At 37.0% G+C, this 23,465-nt stretch overlaps 1 protein-coding gene across 1 annotated transcript in view; it reads left to right on the forward strand.

The window, feature by feature from the left end:
- trabd2a (TraB domain containing 2A) overlaps window positions 1-23,465 on the forward strand; it is a 93,264-nt gene that overhangs the window by 23,141 nt on the left and 46,658 nt on the right. Inside the window, exons 3-4 of the mRNA XM_088911013.1 lie at window positions 13,742-13,888; window positions 13,987-14,161. Coding sequence (XP_088767139.1) covers window positions 13,742-13,888; window positions 13,987-14,161 — 322 coding nt within the window. The remainder of the gene's footprint in view (window positions 1-13,741; window positions 13,889-13,986; window positions 14,162-23,465) is intronic.

Consider the following 23,465-nt stretch of genomic DNA (forward strand, 5'->3'; position numbering starts at 1 on the left):
TACAGGTTTGGAAAAGCTTTGCACAATAAGATGGAAGTCTCTTGAAGCAGACAAAGGCCAAAATCAAACTACAATTTGCTAGATAGAAAAATAGTATATTTTAAAATATGAAAGCATTCTAAGGACTTCTGTTACATTCTACAGACTTAGAACGGAAGGTGATCTTACTCTATGAGTATCTTATTTTAAACAGTATTTCTAAATGTTTAAAACTAATTAGTATTCTTAATGCTTGTTGGAAAAATAATGACACTATGCACAAAAGCAGTTAAGATAATACACTATTGAACATATGTTTTTCTCTGGAGTTTCGTAGTTGCTTATTGTTTGACAGATGTAGGTTAGAATGAAAAGACTGAGAATCGCTTGGAATATCCATGCCTTAATTCAGTAATATAAAGTATATAATAAACAACATATAACAATATATTACATGTTCTATATAATATATTCGGTATATACCATTTTGTACAGTGTGTCCTATATATAGAACACTATACTGCCCCCCAAATCAATGCTTTGTCAAATGTGCTGTGGGTACAACAAGAATTGACTGTGGTTCAAATGATTACTGTGCTGTGCGCTACCTTCTTGTCAGAACTGGACATGGATTCTTAGCCATCAGAAGCTGGACCTCTCGGTACCCCCAGATAACATTATGTTTTGCTTTTGGAATCACGGTTTCTAAGTTGGTCACACAGTACATGTAATAAGAGAATTTTTTTGCTTTTTTAACCTCATTTAAAAGCCGTAATGTAATTTTTAAATTGAATCCATTTTCACTTTAAAATATAATATTTTTATAGCATGAATTAGGGTATGCATCTACCACTATTGTTAGTTCTTCCTGCTTTGCTAGTGTGAATAAAAATAAACATGATAGATGATTATACTACTTGTGACATGGATAAATTTATTTTAAAAAATAATTCTTAAATAATATTCATGTAAGTATTTAAGTATCATTCTTATTTGTGTTGAGGATTTTGAGTGCTTTAGGGATTTTTCTGAAGGGCTACATAGTTCTAAGGTTTGAAAGCCTCAAACTGTTTGTTTGACATTTACTCCTCCCCCTGTAGGACCGAGACTATGAAACTGGCATGTCTTTGGGAATATGGGGCTTGGAAACCTGCAATGCAAAAAAAGACATCTGGCTCCCACTTATTTTGTAAGAATGATGTGTCTTAATTAATAGCTTCGTTGTCTATGAGAAAAGAATGGTAAACTAGCCTGCAGGCATGTCATTTCTTAGCTTGACCTCAGAACAGCCAAAATTCCGAATGTGCCAATGTGGGCTCTTAAAATCTTCTGTGTGTCTTTTGACATGAATAAGAGAATAGATTCCTGACAAAACCATGGTCTTGGGTTAAACAAATGTTCAGTATTATTACTGCCCATAATATGTGGCAGAGAAACATTTATTTAACCTGCGCACACATGTGGTTCACAAAGGAAGCATATTAGTGACCTACTGTTTTAGCAGATGGGTTTCTCTTGGGTTAAAACCTTTTAACCTTTATATGAAAAATGTTTTTCTAACAAGGGATGGATAAAATTCAGTTTAAAACTAAACCATTCTTAAATGCCTCAATGAGGTTGTAAATGCAATAATGACATTTAATTCAAATGTGTTATCTTTATCATATGAAATGTATGATTTTTATGATCCATTCAATTCCATATACAACATTTTCCCTATTGCAAACTTAAAATTAGTTCATTTAAATAACGGCTAATGACAGATAATACATTAAACAAATAATGTAGGTGAAGTATTCAGTTTTATCGATGTTTTATTAGATTCTGTGGGATTTCTGCATCAATATTTTCTTGGGTTTTAGACAGTTCCATGTAGCAGTTAGGTAGTGCTCATATCTGCTATTTACCTACATTGAACAGACAAGTTTGTCCACAGCAGCTGAGTGGTAACAATCCTTGGATCTTTAAATCCTTTGATCTCACAATGCTCTTTTAAAAGGTGGGTCTGCGGCAAATTAATCAGTTACAAGGTCTGGCTAGGAAATCTCCTTCATCAATAATGTTCCTGCTCTTTGTTGACGTTTTAATAGACACCGCCTGTGTTGGCAGAGCTCACATCTGAGAATCTGGAAAAAAATGCAGTAAATGACAGTAATGGATATTATTAATTAGGGGTAGGCTTTGCTGCCTTCCAAGCTTGATCATTTATGTCCATCAAATGCTATAGGCTGTATAACAGTTTGCAAACCTCAAAGAACATTATTGATTCTTCAGATTTGCTTCTTGCCATCAAATGTTTAGCATTTCCAAGGCACATGGATCATGCTAGGGGTTCATGTGAAAAAAAATGAACATGAAGAAACAGGAAAACTGAAAAAGATGGAGACAAATTGACATGGGAACATTTTCTTAAAGCATGAAGAATCCACAAGGTTTGCAGTTTTAGAAATAAATTAAAACCACACTTTTTTTTGTAAAAGCGGGATGTAAAACATAATGGGAAAGAAAATCCCATTTGTCTCAAATATCTAATTGCAGTTATATGCAAAGACCGTACAATATTGATATCGCAGTCATAACATAAATGATCAGCATTGTTTGAATGTGAATGAGTTGAAATAGCCTACTGACCTGTTTTCAGGCTTCTCTCTCTGATAGTAGCTAATATGAAGTAATTCACAGTATTCTCTGTGAATTTATTAAGGTAAAGCATCAGACACCGCTGATTGTAAAAGTATTAGTTTGTAGTAATTAATTCAGCAGGATGCGTGGCTTAAAAATTACCCTGATTCAAGCGATGTTTATAGTTGTTCATTCACAGGTCAACAATCAATGCAAATAAAAAAGCAGTAGAATTGTACTTTTTTTCTCAAGCCATTTATCTGAAGTTGAGAGGTCAGATAGCTTTGGAAAGGTATTGGTTTACTTTACTTCCGCAGCACAAACATGTGATGTTTTCATCACCATTTGCCTACCTGAGCTGGCATTTTGCATAGTTGGGACGATGGGAGCAGCTTGCTAGAAGAACTGTTAACATTTGTGTTACATGCTTGGAGGCTCAAAGGAGCCGTCAGTTTTGAACTCTCCGGTTTCTTTTGTTTCTGATGTTGATTCATCCCGACATCCTAAATATTTCATGGTGGCTGGGGGCCAAGGTAAATTCAGCCCTCGAGAGCATTTTTTAGAGAGTTTGAAGGGATCTGAACCTGATGTAATGTCAGACAGCCTTTCCAAGGCTGAACGGAAGCAGCTGAGGTCAACTAGTAAGTGGCTGCGAAATCAGAGAAGAAACAAGGTGTAGTCCTTTGCCTCTTTTTTCCAGTGTTGCCCAGCACCAGAGAATGCATGCCCATTCTACCGTTAAACAAGTGTGTATTCAACTAAAGTGAATCCTGGGAGACGCCTAAGATCCCAGACTACTGTAAATGTTTATTTTTCTTTAAAATACCTTGACAGAAGCTCATTTTACCTCTCAGATACAGAAGAACAGATATCATTCTTACTGAATAGCTGGACATGTATTTTTTCACTTGCGTTGCTTGATTAGCCATTGAAATGCTTTTTATTTGCATGAGCCTGCTACCATTACCTCAACTAGCATTTTAGATTTTGTTTTAAAGTGCCTGTGCCTGTGAGAGAAATTGGCTGTCAATGAATGAATACTGGTAACTGGGTTTTCAGGAAATACTAGGGTTTAAGTACACTTTCAAAATCTTATCCATTATAAGGACTGCTGATATAGCCGCATTTCTCATGTACAAAGCACAACATTAGGATAACATGATTTAAAGGGCAGGATTGTTGTCCTGAGATTAAAGGACTCAACATCACCGTTATCTGCATAAAACATTGTTGTGGGAAGGTCTGTTGTCAGTCTCATCTGTGACTAATCACCATAAGTTGACCACCAAGTTGAGGCCAAGAAAATTTAAAAACAGTTGGAAAGAGAGAGCTTCAAGAAGGGCATTACTGAAACTCGGGTCTGAGTAGAGAGACAAGTAAACTAAACCTCACTTAAAACAAGCAGATCTATTAATTAAAGGCATCGGGTGGCACTGGTGATTTAGAGTTTTGTTGAATCAAAATGCAGTCGACAGTACCCCCCAAGGACAAGGTTTGGATCCTGTGTATTTCTTTTTTCTCTCATCTAAAATCAGTCCCCTTCTAGTTATGTATACTGTATATGCAATACAGACTTGGAGGAGCTACATTTGTAGAACAGAGATAATACTTTTTATGCCTCTGAATATTTTGCACTCCAACTAGCCCATTTCAAACCTTCTGATAGAATTTACGTAATACCACAAGAGCAATCCCAGATAAAGGTTGCTCTTAACCTTCTTTGTCACCAATTCACTCAATGCATGACTGAATGTCCTGTCCCGAAAAGTGCCCTGTGACACAATGCTTAAAAGCACTGAGCTTTTAGATGTGACTGGTATGACTGTGCCATTAAGCCTTCGTGCTCAGTAATGATTCCTAGGTTACTAGCAATCTTCAGGCACTATCTTTTGCCGAGGGGTCTGACTTCTGCTAAAAAAATCTATTCTGCAAGCTTAGTGAAAACTGAACTATTCTTGTCTCACGGTTGGTTGTATTCATTCGCAGAAATGGTCATAACGAAGAGTACAGACAAATTGTGTTGGAGGAACAAATCTCAGCCTGGACAGATGAATTCTTCTTGGTTATAAGGGTCCTTTGTTTTTGTTTTTCTTTCTGACCTTCCTTTTGTGCATTGTTTGTGTGTTCCGTTGTGGTTCAAATATTGGGAAAAAAAATACATACTTCCTTGATTTTCCACAATAACAATGGCAAGAAGTTTTGACAGTTCATATCTGGCCATCGGATTGACCTTAGTTATGCAATACAAATACAGAAACACTTAAAAGCATTCAATACACTTAAAAAGGAAGTGCGTGGCTGGCAAATTAGTGTTCATATTTACATGTATTTGTGTGTATATATATATACACAAATTTGTGCATTTTGTCAAACGTAGACTAATGTAGACAGCTGGAGGGAGGAAAACACTCACTCCATAAAGATATATTATTACTGTACATGACAATATATGTTATGCAATGTGTGTGTGTTAAATAATGAGAAAATTACATTAATTGCAAATGTAAGTTGAAAGCTACTAAAATATCATAAACTTTTCCACACAATATAACGGACAGAGACATTTACAGTAAATATCCTTGTTGTGTATTAATATTAATTGTTTATTTGTATGGATTTGCATATTATCTTCCCCTTCCTAATACAAGCACTGTACAGCAGTACATTTCCTTGAGACAGGTGTGTTAAATATTGAGAGAAATTTACCTGTGTAAATGTAATTACTGTTCTAGTAAACCTTTAAAGGGAGAATTTGGACAATTAGCATTGCTCATTTGGCTCTTTGCTGCAACTGAAAGCATCTGTGCATTTCTGATACAGTTTTCTAAGCACCCCTTCTATATAAAAATAACAGTACTGATATGTGGTGAATCCCCTTCTAAATAGTTGCATATACAATACATCAGTACACATGTACTTTAAGATGTGTAGAATGTAATTTCCGGTGATGTTTCTTATTAAAAGATTAGTTTTCTTCTCTTATTTTAAAGTATGGAACCAAATTGCTAGACTTATGAGAAAGAAAGGGCTTAATTCAGTCTCCAGGAAAGTGAGCGACCACAGGTTACAATAGGTGTTTGGCAACCGATCTGTAAAGGTTGTCATCAGAAGAGTTTAATGAGTAAGTAATTGCAAAGGAAAGTGAGTGATCTCTTTTAGAAATGTGACATGCTGCTAAGAATCAAAAAGGCCAGACCAGCGCTAGGTTATTAAGCAGTGAAATAAATCAGCTGTTGCACACCTGGGAGAATCCCTTCATTCTTGCTTTGTGAGAGAACTGGTCATGTCCGAAAACTACACTTATCCCTTACATATGCCTGTTCTATTAATATCTTTGAATATTTTCCTTACTATTGAACAGCACAGCACTTTGAGCTTGCTGACAAGCTTTCTTAAATGAAATGGCATGATCGTTTTTTTTTGGAATGTGGCTCGTTCTTTCTTTTGGCCAACACTACCTTCTTCCTAAACGTTGTTGAAAAGCCAAGATTAACCTTCTCACTTCCATCCCACATGTAAGGATTTGTGGGTCAACAAGCTCAGCCTTTGCTCTTTCCTGTGCACCTGCTTCATTGGAGCTCCTTTGGGACCTAAAGGTGAATCGCTGTATTAGCTGATAGTGGTCATGTAGTTCTGTGTAACAAAGCTGGACCACGGAATAGTTAACATTCCGTGATTTTGTGACAGCTGCATTAATTTAGCCAAAGTGAAAAGAAAAAGAAACTTAAGTCCTGTGGCTCACCATCCCCTGTAAATGTTTATCCACATTTCCTATCCACCTGGCCTTTTGTGCACTTTAAGTCTGAAATTTTATCTAGTGGATTATGTTTTCTTAGTCTCTGGCAATCATACTTATAATAAGGTGTTTCTGTGAATAGTCCCCAGTCAGAGGGCTTGTTCTTGCTGAAACAAATATCTCAACAAGTATAATGCAAACTGTTGCGGAAAGACATGTCTTAGAAAATCTATGGTAGATGGCTGGCATCCGATATTTTGCGCCAGGCTGTCATCAAGACTTTCAAGCAGAAGAGCGTGTTTATTAAAAAAAGCCACTCAAAAACTGCAGTGAAAGAGTTCATGTAATAAGGCTCAAGGTTCTCTGAATAAACTGCTCCATGCCCCTGAGTGAAATCTAGTACTACATTGCAGATTGTATGGGAATGTTGTTTTTAAGAATTGTTCTGTTCTGAGATCTGCTACTTATACATCTGTAGAGCAAATCAATTACTTATTTGAATTTTCTAAATGATTGGATAGAGGGTTTAACCTGTTTTTAAGGAAAGTTCTGCCTTTTCTCTTTCTGATTGCCTGCTAATATAAAATCTGCATGTTAATATCATGATTATCAGTATGGACTGGATACTAATGGTGTTATTGACCAGAAGTTTAAGAGGAGGTTAAATTCGAATGTTGCACTTCCACTCTCCGCTGTATAAGTTCACCCTGGCTGCACACAACTCTGCACACCACATATTTTCTAGCAGTCCTCACTCAATCTCACCATCACAGCATTTTCTCCCTGGTTTAGTCCTCCTGAGGAGGGTTGTGACAGGGCTTAGTTATATTTGATCAGGACTCCCCTTCCATCGGCCATTCGAGTTAAGTACTAAGTATGCTGTCTCTTCATATTCATTGGCATGTGGGTGTCTGTAGTATTATTGTGTCTGTAGTGTCTTAGTATTTGACCAAACTACAGAAAGTTTTCTTTCTCACAACACCAAGAAATTTCGAAAACATAATTTTTTGCTGCACACAGTGAGAAGGGGAGTTTCCTGATTATCTCTTAAGAAAAGAGCAGAGCACACAGATTATATTCCTAAAATAGTCATTGCTCTATTTTAAAGAATAAAAACAAATGTTTTGTTCCATTTCAGCACAGACATAGTAAGGTATTAGAAATGGGTTTCCCTTTATTGTCCTTCTTTTGCTTAAATTGTGCATATTTTTAAAATAAAGCATCACATTTTCAATGATATGGCCTTTGTCCATCATTTGATATCCTATTTAATTTTAATGTCAGATGCAACATGTTCCAATTTCTGTGATTTTCAGTTCTGTGAAACACAAATTTCTCTTAAAAACTGTCAGGTATAAACAATGGAAATTATTATACATGTGTAGAAAAAAACTTGACAAAAGAAGAAAAGAATGATAAGTAGTGCATTGTTTAAAAAAAATGAAACGATTAAAATACATCAAACCCAACAGACAAGTTGTATATCAATACAGTTATTAAAAAAATGCCAGTATCTGCCTTCGTATTCCCTGAAGTCATGTAGAATTTAAGCTGTCAGTTGCTTTTGTGTTTTATGTCACATGACAGATGCATCTATTTAAATAAAGTATTTCCCTTTTCTTTTAAATCCCTCGTTTAAAATGGGAAAACTGCCATTGTTACCTCATACTGCCAAAAAGCCAAAAAGATTATGCAAGTGTCCAGAACGTCTACCCCAAAGAACGTCTTTGGGTTTTAGTCCAGTCCAGATGATCATATGGCTGCTTTCTGTATTATAAAAGATTCTGTCATCATCAGCAAATTGTTTAATGCAGTTATTTTGATGGAGGTGTAGCTCTAATAGAATTCATTACTCGTAAGTGAATCCACGTGTCCTCAAGAAGCATACCAATTACACAATGGACATAGCAGATCATGACAATTTGCAATTTATCATTCATTTTAACTTAGTGCCAATTCCTGGCAATTGGTAAATTAATAGCTAATTATTCATTTAAAAATACATAACTTCTTTTCTTTTTATATAATGAGATCATTATAATTAAAGGTATTGCTGTTTACGGCCTTATAAAAAGGTTTTCTCATGTCAGCCCTGTTGTGACTTATTTTTCCATAACGGTTTTATTTTTCTAGCTCTTGTTACCATTAACAGGTAATAAACATACAGTGATAATTGGGTTAAGCAATTCAACATAAGGTCAGTGATTGTGATAAGACCTAATGAATGAAGATGCAAAGGTTAACCTAGAATAAAGGAAACATGGAGAATTTTGCCTTTTAGTCGAAACTTTGGTTAGACACAAGATGTAAGACATGTTCATGAGGAAAAGTGATACTGTTGGCATTTACTTGCCAAGTTTCAACTTGTGCAAAGTAAGATTTCCTTCTGAAATGCAGGATTTTTGAGATTAGCAATATTTGATGTGGTTATAACACCTGAGCCTTTTGAAGTTTTGAATTTTGAAAATTCAGCCTGGCAGAAACTGGGCAGTGACTTCAAATATGGTAGACAAGTTTGTTTGGGTTTTTAGGTACATAGCTAAAATTGTTTTATTGAGCATGGCTGTAAGAATGGAAATCAGAGTGAAAATACATGAAATTTGTAACCCTTACAATACTGTAAGGGTTTTTTACACAAGGTATTTTTAACACAAAGCAGCTGTTTAACATGATAGTCAATTCAAACACATAAAAGGTGTATAGGTTAAACAGATATATTAGTATGAATTGTTGTATTATTTATCTAATATCTTGTACATTTTTTAACTCTGTGTTTTTGTTACAAAGAGTTTTTTTTTTATTCAAGCTTTGGCAAAATAAGTACTGTTTTCAGTACATGTATTTTACAGTAAAAATCTGAAGACTTTTTCCCTTCCCAGAAATCTCTGAATTCTAATATCTATGACCCATGTCAGTGATATTATTAGTGTCATATACTTTCAAAATTGTATTTGTGTAAGATCAGCTGAGAAGTTAGTCTCATCATCTCATAGTAAGCAATAATATATTATTGTAGCACAGTACACAATTTTCAAATTGTACTTGAAATTGTTCTTGTGAACACACAGCTCTTTCACTTTGTTGCCTGTTAAGGCCAGAACCCAGAACACATTTTGAAATGCTTCTTCTGACTCATAAACTCACGTTTTAGACACCATAATAACTTATGGATTTACTTTACATTTAAGCATCATCTTACAATCTACATCATGTTGATTCTGGTCTTTTGTCTTTACCCACATAAACGAGACTTGACTTCAAGAGCGACAGATCTTTTGCTGTGTGGTTACCTAGCCAAAAAACGTTCCTGTAACTTTCAGGGATATGGAATCTGCTGGTTATTTCTTTCCTCAACTAATTTTACCTTTTTGTATTTATTCTGATAGTGTGTTAAGATGTTTAATGAAAGGTGCTATGTTGGTAAAATATAGTATAACTGAAAGGGAGTATTTTTTGTCTTTACTCGTTTCACCGGTGCACAGTTTGTGAAAAAAGGGCCTAGATATTCTGAAGTATACTAGCAATTACAGTATTTAACATTGCAAAGATTGCAAAACTGAAAGCTTTCTTTTATCTTTTTGCTTGTTTCTTTTGATTTGCATCCTTCTTTGTGCGGCATGCCTCTTGAACTGTGATCAAAATGTGTGTTGTGAAAAGCAAACTGTCCTGTGATGCCTTAAGAGCCTGCTGCTTATTTTTTTTCTGCTTCTGCTGCACAGTACATGTTGGCCACAGCATGCATTGTTAAGGAAAGCTGCTTTAGCAAAAAGCCGTGCTGTGAAAAGAAACAGCTTACCAAGACTCAACCTCAGATCTACTTGTCATTTTTTTTTCCAGGAAAAGCTGGGTTGCCAGTTGCACATGCTTGCTTTTTTTACTTTCTTTTCCTTTGTTTTCCTAAGCAATCACAGGGAAATTGAAAGATAGCTCTTATAATCAGAGAATGCAAAATACACCCCCCCCCCCCCCCCATCTTTCCCATTCCCTTATAATGGAAAAAGAAGTTCTGGTTTCAAGTGTATGATCATTGAGCTTATGATCTTCCACTTCATTAGTCTCAGTGGAGTTGTGGATATAAACTTCTGAAGACGCATGCTCATCTCTAAGATGTCCAGCTTTTTTGCCTGGGCCCTCTCCCCTTCCCAAAGCCACAATTTCCATGACAAAGAAGGATTATTGACTTTCATAGGCGATGAGGCTTTAATTTGAGCCAACTTTGATTTGAGGTGTGTGTGCAGCAAACAGAAGAAACAGTTTATGCAAACTGAAAAGGAGAGCTCAGACTGGGAAAACGCATCCAGTGACCCACAGCCTGGAAACAAGAGAGAGGGGATCACAGGAAGAAATGTAATTCGTTCAGCTCTCTCTTATTCTTTCTCTCTCGGTTCTTTTTTTCTTTTTTTTTTGTACGAGTGATCCATACACCCCCTTTCCCCGACCATAATTTAAGGGGCTGAAAAGCGCTCAAAGCTAAGGGCTGAGAAAAAAAACCCAGAAGATGAGGCTCAGATTGAACAGATGTGAGAGTTTTTGTTGTGGAGTTTGGAGGCTGGCGGGGTGGCGATAGGCTAATTTGAGCAGCATAAAGCCAGCCCTCTTTCATATGCAGAGTGGCGCTTTGATCAGAGGGGGATGAAAGTGCTGTGACTGGAGAGGATGGCAGGGGTTCCTTTGTCCCAAACAACAAGGCATCTGCTGGGCTCTGCCCCCTTATCCTATGAGATTGCTCCAACAATGACAGTGAAAGTAAAAGTGTCATCTGAGCACTGTAGAAAACAAAAAAGGAGCCTAGAGTAATGTGTATATGTGTGCGTGTATAAATATATATGCATGCATGGTATAGATGTACACATAACTATAGTATACACTGGGAGGCTTAAATCGATTTTCTTCAGTAGGAAAAAGAAACACAAAGAGGGAGAGAGAGAGAGAGAGCGCCCTGTTCTGATAAACTTGTTACTTTTGTTCTGAAAAGACTTTTTTCCCCCACAAAGGCTTTGATTTTTTGGGGGGACTGAATTAGGGATGGAAAAAGGGGGGGGGGGGACGGGTGTAGCATTGATAAAGAATAGCAGGCCGCAGCTTTGGCCGAAGAATAAGCACAGGATACTTTGATAATGGGACAAGATGAGGTACAGGAGAAGAAAAACAAAACATAACAAAACGAATAACACAGTGCATCATGGCCCTTGATCAGAAGGAACCATTTCAGGCTTACACGTGATTGTTTACTTTGAAAACAAAACCCCGGGCACTCTTTACTTAACATAGAAAGCCCAAAGGGACTGATGCATTGACAGGCTGTTCTTGTTTCCTGCCCAGGTCCTGTCTACCAGTTGAACACAAGAGCACCACAGTGGAAAGCAGATCCATGATTTTAAATTATTTCTAGGATAAAGCACTGGCAACATAGCTAAAGTAGTCCTGGCAGTCTGCAAACCATAAGTAACCAGTGGCACTAATGAGGAAGTCTCTTCGTATTTCGGAACGAGTAAAGGTTTATTCCATGACACCTGAAAAAGGCTCCACAGTCAAAACGTTGTGTCTCTTTTCTTTTTCTTTTCAGCATGGAATAAACCTTTACTAATTCCTTTGCAGCCTACGCATGCTGACGCAGCTCCCTACTTGAACTTCTTTGGATTTTGGACTAATTACCCGCCACCTTCTCTGCTCTTCTCTCACGATTTTAGTGGTCATCTGAGGTTGAGTTCTGGCTTGGAACGTTCTGAAAGTAAATTATATCTATGATCTTATCTGCAGGCCTTTTCCTGTAGTACTTCATATCAGGAATCTATCCTACAGCAGTGAGCATTCCCTTTACAATTTATAACAATTTATGACTTTCTTCAAGTATTTCTAAATACTTTTTCGATAATTAGCAGCAGTGCCATAACTTCTGTTGAAAAGAGTGCACAGTAGAGTGATGTACTGAAAAATTAGGTTCTACTGAAAATGTGAAATGACCCCATTCAGATTATATTGTACTTATGAGCAGGCCTGATAACACTGACCTTAGCAGTTTGGTTGGGTACAGCATGGTATTGCTCAGGGCCTCATTGCTGCTGCACAGGACATTTTCCCCATCAGAATTTCCAGGGGGATGAATCCATTTGACGTGATATCCTGGACACCCCTTTCAGAAGGTTAGCCTTTGCAGTTAAACACTAAACATTTTGAAGCTAGTGATACATCAGGTATTTTGAAATTTTCTAGTTCTAATTCTAAAAAAATATATTGAACCCAACTGCCCCCGCTTTTTTACACAGTCACATTATATTATGTTGGACAATCTATTGCACCTTGTTCTCTCTGTACCTTGTGTAGTGTCTGCACAATTCAGAGTATTCATATCCAGTTTTTTTTTCCACTTACCCTCTGCTGTACACAGTGGATGTATTGTGTATGGCATATGTTCTGTATCTTTCCACTTTTTCAGGTCTTACTATTATTATATGTTTAACAAATACTCCATAGAATGGAAAGAATCACTACTGGTAGGACATCTTTCTGTTTTAAATCCAAGCTTATGTTGTATCTTTAAATTTCTCTTACTTTTAACCTCCCATAATTGCAGAGTTCTCTCTAGAATATGCTCAATAAAAGACACTGATACCAAGACATAGAGGCTTGGGTTTTGCTTTTCTTGCACTTGTAAGGGTCCACAAATATTTGGGATTGTGTTTTTTTCTAGTCCTCATTAGTCAATGTTTTACAACCCAAAAAAAGGAAATTAGAAAATATTTGACAGCTCTTATCTAATCTCATGGAAACTGGTTTGTTAGTAGCTCTTTACAAGTGAGCTGTAACTAGATATAACTGTGTTATTTTGAGACTTATAAAAGTCTCTTGAAAGTCCAGGTTTTCTTCCTCATTGCATAGTAGTAGTTTTTAAAAGCAGAGGTATAATTAACCTTGGTGGCAGTGTGCTGCAATGGCCATGTGAAATTAGTTTTTCCCTGTTCTAAACATATAAACTGACATAAATGCTAAGTACAAATAATGTGGCAATACTTCATTGTTAAAATTTTACTTTGGGTTTGTTTTGCGAACTTGAACATACAAAATTAATTTTGCACTAAAGTTTGTTGCTTTAATGGAATACATCCTATGAAAAATTCCTGCTAAAGGGCAGTGTGGATTTAAGTGTGTTCTGTTGGTGCAATTAGCTATATATTGTACTATATTTGGATAGAAATGTAAAGACAGACTATATTGTTTGATTTTTTTTCTTCTAGATTCATACCTCTGAGTTCTAAAGCAAACTTAAAATACGTGCTGTATGTTAGAGGTTGTGTAGACCTCTGTGTTATAAAAAGAAATGGATATCGCTACTGCAAATAAGTAATTTTGAAGGTATATGCATTTTAACTGTACTTTTCTATTATCCTTTTTTTTCTTGGACAGGTGATTTTCGCTCTGAACCAGACTCTGCTCCAGCAAGAGAGTCTCAGAGCCGGCAGCCTTCAGGTGCCCTACACCACAGAAGATCTCATCAAGCACTACAACTGTGGAGACCTGAACTCCATCATTTTCAACCATGACACCTCCCAAGTGAGTCCCAAGTAATCTAATTTCCCGGTCGTGAAAATAACAGAAAAACACGATGACATCAGCATCCTCCAACAGCTCCATCAATGTTGTTTTACCAGGTTCCTAACTTTAACAATGTCACGCTGCCCCCCAATGAACAAGTGACTGCTCAGGAGATTGACAGCTACTTCAGGCAAGAGCTGATCTACAAGCGTAATGAGAGGATGGGGAAACGGGTACGAGCACTTCTGGAGGAGCATCCACACAAGAGCTTCTTCTTTGCCTTTGGGGCTGGTGAGTTGGTAAACAAGGAACACGTACTGTGTTGCTGTCTGGCTGCCACAGAGGACTTCTTGACAAAGGAACCTTCCAGTCTATTGCACTCCTGGATTCTGTTGAAACCAGCTCCATAGTTACAAAAATGATGGTTTCATCAAAAACATGTTGCAAAGACATGGAATGGGCTGGCTGGTAACCTTGTTTAGAACCTGTGATAGAACACTCTGATGTTTCATAAATACAGTACAGTCACTGTTTTGACTGGATTTAGATAGGAAATGTTATCTAGTTACAGTTCACTTGCAAAGAACTACCTAGAAACCAATAACATATTTCTTAAGGATATAGAGAATTAAGAGTCTTGCTTAAAGATTTTACCGTAGGTTTGTCTAATTTATTTTCACTTCAGTCATTGAAGATGTAAACTAGTTAAAAGATCTGACATGTTGAAGAACATAATCTCATCTTGCCTGTTGTTTTAACCTTAACTTGCCTTTCAACATAGGTAATAATGTTTTAGTCCGCCTGAAAAGGCCTTTTAATTATGATTATCATAGTTTTATGATAAGTCTGTCATTTTATATCTTGAGTTAATTGCTCTTCTCCTACCCCACATGAATTCCCTCCATGTCTAAAACCATGTAATCCTCACTCCCGTCTTTTTTATAATTTTATTTATTCATTGGCATAACAATAGGATTTCCAGACAGATTTCCGTTTCATTAAAGAGGCACAAGATCATCTGTAGACAACAATGAATACAATAATCTAAATCCTTGTTTAAGCTACTTTAAAAAATACTTGAACTCATTTTGCTATGAACACAGTAATTAAAACCAGAGAGGGCTTAACAGCTGCCCATTACAGCTTTCAAGGCAGAGCGACTGGTCAAAGACAAAATCTGAAAACTGAGAGTCCTACTAATAAGCAAAGGATCCTTCTTTCAAGTTTCTCTGTGATCCGTAAAAAATCCATTCTGAGATTTATGTCAACAATCCAAAAATCCACTTATTTCCACATTGAATGCTTCATTTAGCTAAAACCCAGGAGCTGAATAGATAGAAACAAGGACTCGTACGTGTTTGGGAGTCCATATTGATCTTGTTTTATAAGCAACCAAAGGAGGATTCTCTTTTGTCAGAACATACTTTAGACAAGGAGTCTGCTTTACTCCACACCCCTGGGTGTTTTAATCATGCGTGATACAGCTGTTTATAAAACATTGTTGTAATATGGAATGTATTTCCCATAGGTGCTGCAATCTAGTACTAAGAGGGATTACATCACATTTTCAGTTAATGATGGCCAAAGTGCTGAGCAATTTTAACTGTAAAAAGCAGGTTTACAAGAATGCCGCCCTTCCCCTCTCTCCATAAGGACTGTGAAATAAGTGAACCATGTGGACAGATGGTCTTTATACCCAGGTTGCTCTAAATGCTGCGTGACATTCAGTCTTTTGAAAGGTAGCTTCTACAGACAGGTGGTCTTTATTGAAGCCAAGTCTTCATAAAATTTAAAGCCTTTACTTGCTGCAGATTGCCTTTCAGGAAATAACTGAGTGTCACAGGTTAGGGTTTGGACCAGTTTCCTTATCTTAAGATCTGAGTGGGTATATGTTGGGACAATGCTTCATATAACTGTTTTAATGAAAATTCTGATAAGATAAGCTTGCTGTCAGCAAGAGCATACATTTAATTAACTTCTAGGGATAAAGTCAACTAAGAATGTGTGTTAGGCTGTGTACCAATTAGAATTCCTCTGTAACTAAGCATGGGTTGCTTATAAAGATTAGTGGAAAGGGTTTAAGATTAGCAGAAGGGAGACTTCAGTGAAAGGGTGGGGGGGGGAACAGTCACGTCTATTGCCTGTGAATCAAAGAATTTAAAAAATCTGCTGCGCTTCAGTCAAAATATACTGCTGCAGTAACATGTAGATGATTGTCTTTTTTGCTGGCTGGGATGAGGGCCCTACCACCCATTGTCGAGTTTACTGAAATTTTCAAATGTTAGAGGAAGTACATTTTTATTTCATATTTGATAACATTTTTAGTCGTGACAGAGGACAACTTTAGTGTGCAAGGAATTTTGGGTTCAGACAAATCCGGTTCAAAAAGCCCCACAGGAAGGTGGTATCAGGTGTGTGTGGGAAAGTGAAGAGTGACCTACTAACTGCCATAGAAAAGGCTGCTGCTGCTGAAAGGAAGCATGAGGTGCTTGAAAGAGAAAGGAAAAAAACATTTAAAGTCTGAATCAAAATACCTAAGGCAGAGACAATTGGGGCCAGTGCTTTCTTTTTGTTCTATCTCAACAAATAACTCTGCTTTATAATTTTAACAAACCTTGATTTTGATATTTCTGCTTAGGCTTTATCAAAATATATTAACAGTGTGGCATGAACTCATGTTCAGAGAGATCTAAATTGGGGAGCTTTGTTATTAATAATCTCCTGGAACTACCAGCGGCCCCTGGGCAAACCCCTGCAAATTAATGATATATATATACATACATCTCTATCTTTCTCTAAACTCACTGTCGTCTTTTATTTTAGTTACAAACATGTTGGAATTCCCGCTGGTCTTTTCATAAAGTACAACATTTCTTACTGTAGAACTGATATTTTTGCTTGTAATCTTGTACAAAGATATTGTTTCAAGTATTTCAGCAGTTCCTTCATGTCTGTATTCCTCCCGTTAAAAACTTGTCACAACGTCATGTAAACTGCAATATTCAGCCCTTAACGAAAATGATTTTTTTACTCTTTGGAAGTTGATATGAAATGATTTCAGCCCTCGAATGTTTTTGTGCTCATATGTGAATGTGATGGTATGCAGTGGTATACAGTAGGAGGTGATGCTTTATTTAAATACCTTTTTCTGCGCAGAGCCACTTTGTAATGGTGAACAGTTATGGAGCTTACCTACCATTAACAGTGATTTTCTTGAACGGTATAGTTCTCACAGTGGTATTTTTTCTGGCTGCATTCAAATTTCCCTGCCGCTCATCCTCAGATTTCACTCCTCTTTCCAAGTCATATTAGACTTGACAGCTAACCTTTTTCAAAGCTTGTGATCATAGTATAGGTATACATCTCTAAGGAAAAAGAGGATGTGGTTTTCAGATACCATAGTACTGGAGATTTCGTTTCATTACTATTTTAAATATGGAGATTACACCTACCCACTGATGACAGAGTAAAAAAAAATGAGTCGTGTGTTGCACAGTGTTACATTTCAGAAAGCAGCTTTTGTCATGGGTCATATTATTGTGTGAGACTCAAATGAAGTAGACAAGTAACTGATTTGAAGAGGGATGTAGACGTAACTAATGTAACTGATTTAAGGAAGGACGAATAATCAAATTTTAAGCTGAAGACCATTGACCATCTCTTATTCATTAAAACATTAATCATGAATTAATCATTAATCAATCTGTGGCTCATATCAATATTGTGAGTTGTAGGTCTGATCCAGAGGTCTCTGTTCTGGATCTGTTGATCCCTGTTGCATCTTCCCTTAAAAATTATCTGGCTGTTGGCCTTCTCAACAAAACAATTTGGGAGGTAAGCCATAGAAAAACATTGAATTTTTAATTTCACTACTTTCTGTAAAATGGTAAACATTTAAAGGAGGAAAGAACCCTGATAGCTAGTCTCTTCCAGGAGTGAAGTAGAAGGTGTTACCTCCACGTATATCTTCAAGCAAGGGTTGTGCCCTTCACAGTTTTCATAGTTTCTCTGTGAAACTACATTACATTGGCAGCGAGTGACTAAAGATGGTCATAAAAACTTTAACTTCCCTGAAAAACATTACCATGAATGTGTAGTGATTACTGTTCTTTTGTAGTTACAGTTACTTTGTGTTTAATGACTTAATGGTCTACATTAAAAAAATGCCTACAGTGTATAAATCAAATATTTGCCCAACATGAATAGTCAATTAGTGTACTGTATTTAAAAAATGCATTTTGTTTGTCTGATTTATTTAATTCTATTAATTCTGCATTTTTCTGCATTTTATTACAGAGCAGAGTTCATACTTCATACTTCAAAAAGTCTTTGCTAACATTAGAAAGATAAGATTCAAATGGAAAGCTGACATCAGTTAAACGTAATACATGATGGCGGTACAGCCCTGTGAGTTCTCAAGTATCAAATTAACCCTGTGTTTAAAAAGACACGGGAGGAATTGATAACACACAGCAGGAATCAGTGTTAAGATTGTGAAAGAAAACATGGACTTTCTGTAACACCATGATTGACCTGTTGCATTGCTTATAAAAGGCTAGGCGGTGTAGTGTTTCTCTCTAATCAAAGGTAGTGTGAGTGTGGCTGACAGGGGACATGGTGTAACTGACTTAATCAAGTTTGCTTACATGAGATAGCGATAGTACATACAAAAAACGATATCACTAGAATTTCTTCAGCAGTAATTCAGACACTATAAATTAATTAGAAATTCTGAAGTATGATTCAATTTTTTAATTCTTAAGACTAGTTAATCCTAAAGAAAAAAAAATATATTTGTAATCACAAATCTTACGTGCGTTACAATTTAATATACACAATAATCTATTTTTGTTACAGGACATATGATATGTAATTGATATGTGATCTTCATAATTGTGTTAATAGCATAAAGACAAATATTTTAGAAGTCAGTGACTATAATGGTATTTGATGATAATATAGTAAGCAATGGTAGTGAAATACTGATGACCACAAAAAAACAACACACATGTGAGGTTATTTGAATGTTGTGATCTTTGTCTCATGCTTCAGTAGACAAATCAGAATATGTGGCACCTGTTTTCTTTTATAGTTTCTCACTGAAGTATCTGTAACAGCGTTCCAGAATACTGATGTTAGACAATTTTTCCATACACTTTTGGTACAGTGCCAACTAATGTGTTCTGTACCCCACATTCCTGTAATGTTTTTCAAAGTTCAAATCAAAGGAAGTGACAAAGTCTGTACCTTAGACACTTGGCTTAGAGATCACTGCTTCTGGAAACTTCAAAAGAATTGCATCAGGATGAATCATATTTCACATTTGGTAGGGCTGCATTCCATTCTGGTAATGGGTGGATGCTTACAGCAAATGAATTCGTTTAGCATTCTTTTGTTTTTGCCTTAGATTTGGGGATGTGGCTGTTTCTAGAGTAATAAAAGTAGATAATAGCAGATAACAGTAGATAACAACAGTCTGATTAAATGCATAATGGCAAAAGACATAAGATATATTTGGATTATTTAATTAACGACATAATGCGTCAGTAAATATGCTTGTGCAGATAATTATGGGGACCTTTAGATTCAAAAACAGGTGGCAGTTCCTTGAGCAGCAATGCCTTCAACTAGACATTTGCTGTAACTGGTTGTCAGTCTCTCATGTTAGCCTGTAGGAATTTTAGTCCGTTCTTTTTTTGAAAATTGCTACTACTCGGAAGCTCCATCCCAACTGTCAGGCCTAGTGGTAGGAGAATTATGGTTTGGGGCTGCTTTGCTCCCCCAGGACTTGGGGGGCTTATCATTACTGATGGAAACAAGAATTTGGTCTTATATTTGCCAGTTCCGGCAGAGAATATCAGGACACCCAGTCATCCACTGAAGGTGTGCCTGGTCATGAAGGAAGACACTGATCCTAAACAGGCAAGCAGATCTACAAAAGACTGAATGGCTGTAGAAGGAATTTCACATTTTGGATTGCCCAAGTCAAAGTCCGCACGTTTGCTGGAATATTATGGCAACACCTGAAGCGAAACCTATTTTTTTAAAAAAGCTTTTAAAACAGTATTTCAGAATGCAAAAAGCACGTACAATTGTAAAATCCGAGAAACCACTCAGAATGAGAGTCTGTATCCCTCAATTTTTTTAACCACTTCATCCAATTCAGAGTCATGGGGAAGCCCGGGCCTATCCCAGCAAGCAGTGGGCACAACGCAGGGTATACGCTGGACGAGGCAAACACAGAAACATACACACTCGCACCAGGGCCAAATTTCCCACAAGCCAGTTAACCTACCAGTGTTTTTTGAATTGCGGGAGGAAACCGGAGCATCCAGAAGAAAGCCACACAAACAGGGGAAGAATATAGAAAAAACCATGCAGATAACACCCTAGGTCCAGAATTGAACCCAGGGCCCCAGAGCTGCGAGGCACAATGCCACCGAGAAACTATTTGAATTATTTCATTTTGTTTTTCACTTTTATGTTGGTAGTTTAACTTTGTTAACGACATAATTGTGATGATAAAAGTTATTTTCTGATTGCTGTAATGCAGGTTTCTTGTGTTAGGAAGAACACTGAGGTGAAGCCTTAGCATTATCTGAGTAGCATTATCTGGAACAGACGGAGGTAAATGAATGAGGGACCATAGAACACTGTGAATAGAACAGAGAACACAACAACAATATAAACCCCTCCTTACTAGATTGCAGTATGCATGTGAAGTATTTATAATTTAACTGTCATGGGGAGCTAGAAAAAAAATATCTCAGACACTAAATAAAACTGGACATAGAAACCCCATTGGAGTGTTTTTGGAATTTGGCGCACTGGAGATGGGGGTGTTGCAGTGTGACTGAAAAAGTGTTGCAAACAAAGATTACATCTATATTCCTGTAAACAGGTAAATAGGGAAATGCTTGGCAGGTCAACCAAGGTAGAGAATGCTAGTGAACTTTTGCATGTTTAGTTTTAAGCCAGTGTCTGAACATAAAGCCAAAGTCACAACAGCAGACCCATGAGACATTTCAGAGAAACATCTTAAGTTTTGTTTTCAAAAGATAAAAAAGAAGGGAGAAAACCCACATCTGAAAAAAGACATTTTGCTGCCCTGAAAAATGTATCTCTGTTCTGTTGTTTGAAGTAAAAGTTTTAAATAGAAGTAGACTCAAATTCCTGTATATGGGAGTGCTTAGAAGGATGAGATTTATTTTATTGGCGCTGAAATCTCCAAGTCTATTTCAGATAACATTTACGGAAATGAGCTAATAACAATTTTAACTAGCCCCTTGCCTTTTGCTTTCATGTGGTTCAGATGAGCATTAACTTTCTTCAAGAGCCACGTGTTTCTGCACTCACTGGTGGTCTGAAGACAGAGCTTTTCCTATCAGTTAAAATCATGGGAGGGCTCCTCAGAAATTCCCTTTCTTCCTCATCTCTGCAGATAATCACACACACTTGTGTACTGTCTTATCAACTTGCACTCCTTTGAAGACAAATCAGATTTGCTAGAGAAAATCGCGAGGGGCGGTGTGGAAGTACTATCAAATCCTGCATATCTTGGTATATTTTGGTATTTGAATTTATTCAGGTTTTAGGTTAGCATGTGCCTGATAGTCTCAGTTTATTCATTTTGTTCTTTGATTTTACTTTGGGTATAAGTTAAAAGGTAGATATAGCTTATGGTATCTAACAACCTGGAAAAGTAAGGTGTAACTAAAGGGTTTCACAGTCTAGTAGGTTCTTTGACTTCAGGAAGTCCCTGAGTGAAAACAGAGACAGACTAATAGGTCTACTGAACTCCAGGCAGACACTGGTAGTCTAACAAGGAATAAATTTCATTACACATCCCTGTAGGTTTTTACAAGGGGTGGGTGCACCAAGGTGAGTGAAATTGATATGCTTTTCACCCTTGAGTGCAGCCCCGAGATTCCAACAAGGTTAGACTGGACTGTGAGGCCTGTGCTCTCGTTGTGGAAGTGAAACGTGTGCTAATTATTCCCCAGAGGGGAGAAAAATAAGAGTCTCTGTGAGGCCACAATGGATGCCTTTATAGCAGAAATGTTCCCAACTTTGTAACATCAGCTGTGAGGGCATGCTTATCAACCCATGTCTCCTGTCTCCATAGCCTTCTAAGCTCAAATCAAGGAAAAGGCACTGAGCCTTGTCTATATTTTATGAAGCTCTCTGCTTTTTTGGGTGGCCCCATTCTTTAACCCTCTCTTTTCCTAGAATCTGTGACAAACAATGTGAATTGTTTTATCTCTTTTAATCGTGTAGATAGTTTTGGGAAATTACATAGCGGACTATACCGGTATAATGTAAGTGAAATAATCCGTCTAAAAGAAAGACACCAATATTTAAATATTCTAACCAGTTTATTCAATTCAGGGTCATGGAGCCTATCCCAGCAAGTAACGGGCACAGCTCCTGATACACCCTGGACAGGATGCCATCACAGGGCACACACAGACATAAACACACAGACATAAACACCAGTTACCCTACCAGTAGTTTTTGGAATATGGGATGAAGCCAGAGCATCCTTAGGTAACCCACGCAAACACAGGGATAATATACATAAGGATAACACAGTTAACCCACATAGGAATTGAACCCAGGACCCCAGCTCTGCAGGGAAGCACTGTGCCACCGTGTAGTACAAATTCAGTGTTTTTTTTATATTTGTTATACACCTAATGGGTTTACCAGCATTACATTTGCACTGTGAAATAACATATACAATGAGAGTAATAAAGAGTTCTAAACTCTTCTCTCTTTTCCTCTGATCCTTTAGAAATGTACGTCCCATCCTGCTTGTGGAAGCAAATGTTTTATAACTGGCACGGAAAATGTATTATTCTAACAACAAAAATTTCAATACTACCCTTAGTTGAAATCACTCTTTAGAGGAAATTAGAAGGATAAATACAAGGGGCCCTATATTCAAAACACTTAACAACTAAAGTGTATATTATATATACAGTCATGGTATGGCCCATGTTAACTGGCCTAACTATATAACCCTTTCTTCTGCAATTTATGCTTTTTATCAATTTTTTAAAAGCTTGATGACAGGAACACACTACCCTATCCACTTTTCTTTTAGTGGTGTTCCCCACATATGAAACGTTAGAGCCCTTAACATTTAGCTGATTTGCCAAATTGATTGATTCTTTTTTGTGTGGTATATTAAATTAAAAAAAAAAACATTTTCTTTAAGAATTTAAGGTAATCCTTGGACAAATACTGCATATAAGAATAATACCTGTCATTGTTCTTTGTTTATTGTGTTCTTCATCAAGTAATAATAATAATTGCTTACACTTATATAGAGCTTTTCTGGACACTCCACTTAAAGCACTTTACAGGTAATGGGGACTCCCCTCCACCACCACCAGTGTGCAGCCCCACCTGGATGATGCAAAGGCAGCCATAGTGCTCCAGAACGCTCACCACACATCAGCTCTGAGTGTCGAGGAGAACAGAGTAATGAAGCCAGGTTCAGAGATGGGGATTACTAGAGGCCTTGAGTGGTAAAGGTCAATGGGAAATTTGGCCAGGACGCAGAGTTTCACCCCTACTTTTTTTCGAGAAA

The sequence above is a fragment of the Atractosteus spatula genome, chromosome 3, assembly GCF_055471065.1.
Source record: "Atractosteus spatula isolate fAtrSpa1 chromosome 3, fAtrSpa1.hap1, whole genome shotgun sequence".
Classification (NCBI taxonomy): Eukaryota; Metazoa; Chordata; class Actinopteri; order Semionotiformes; family Lepisosteidae; genus Atractosteus; species Atractosteus spatula.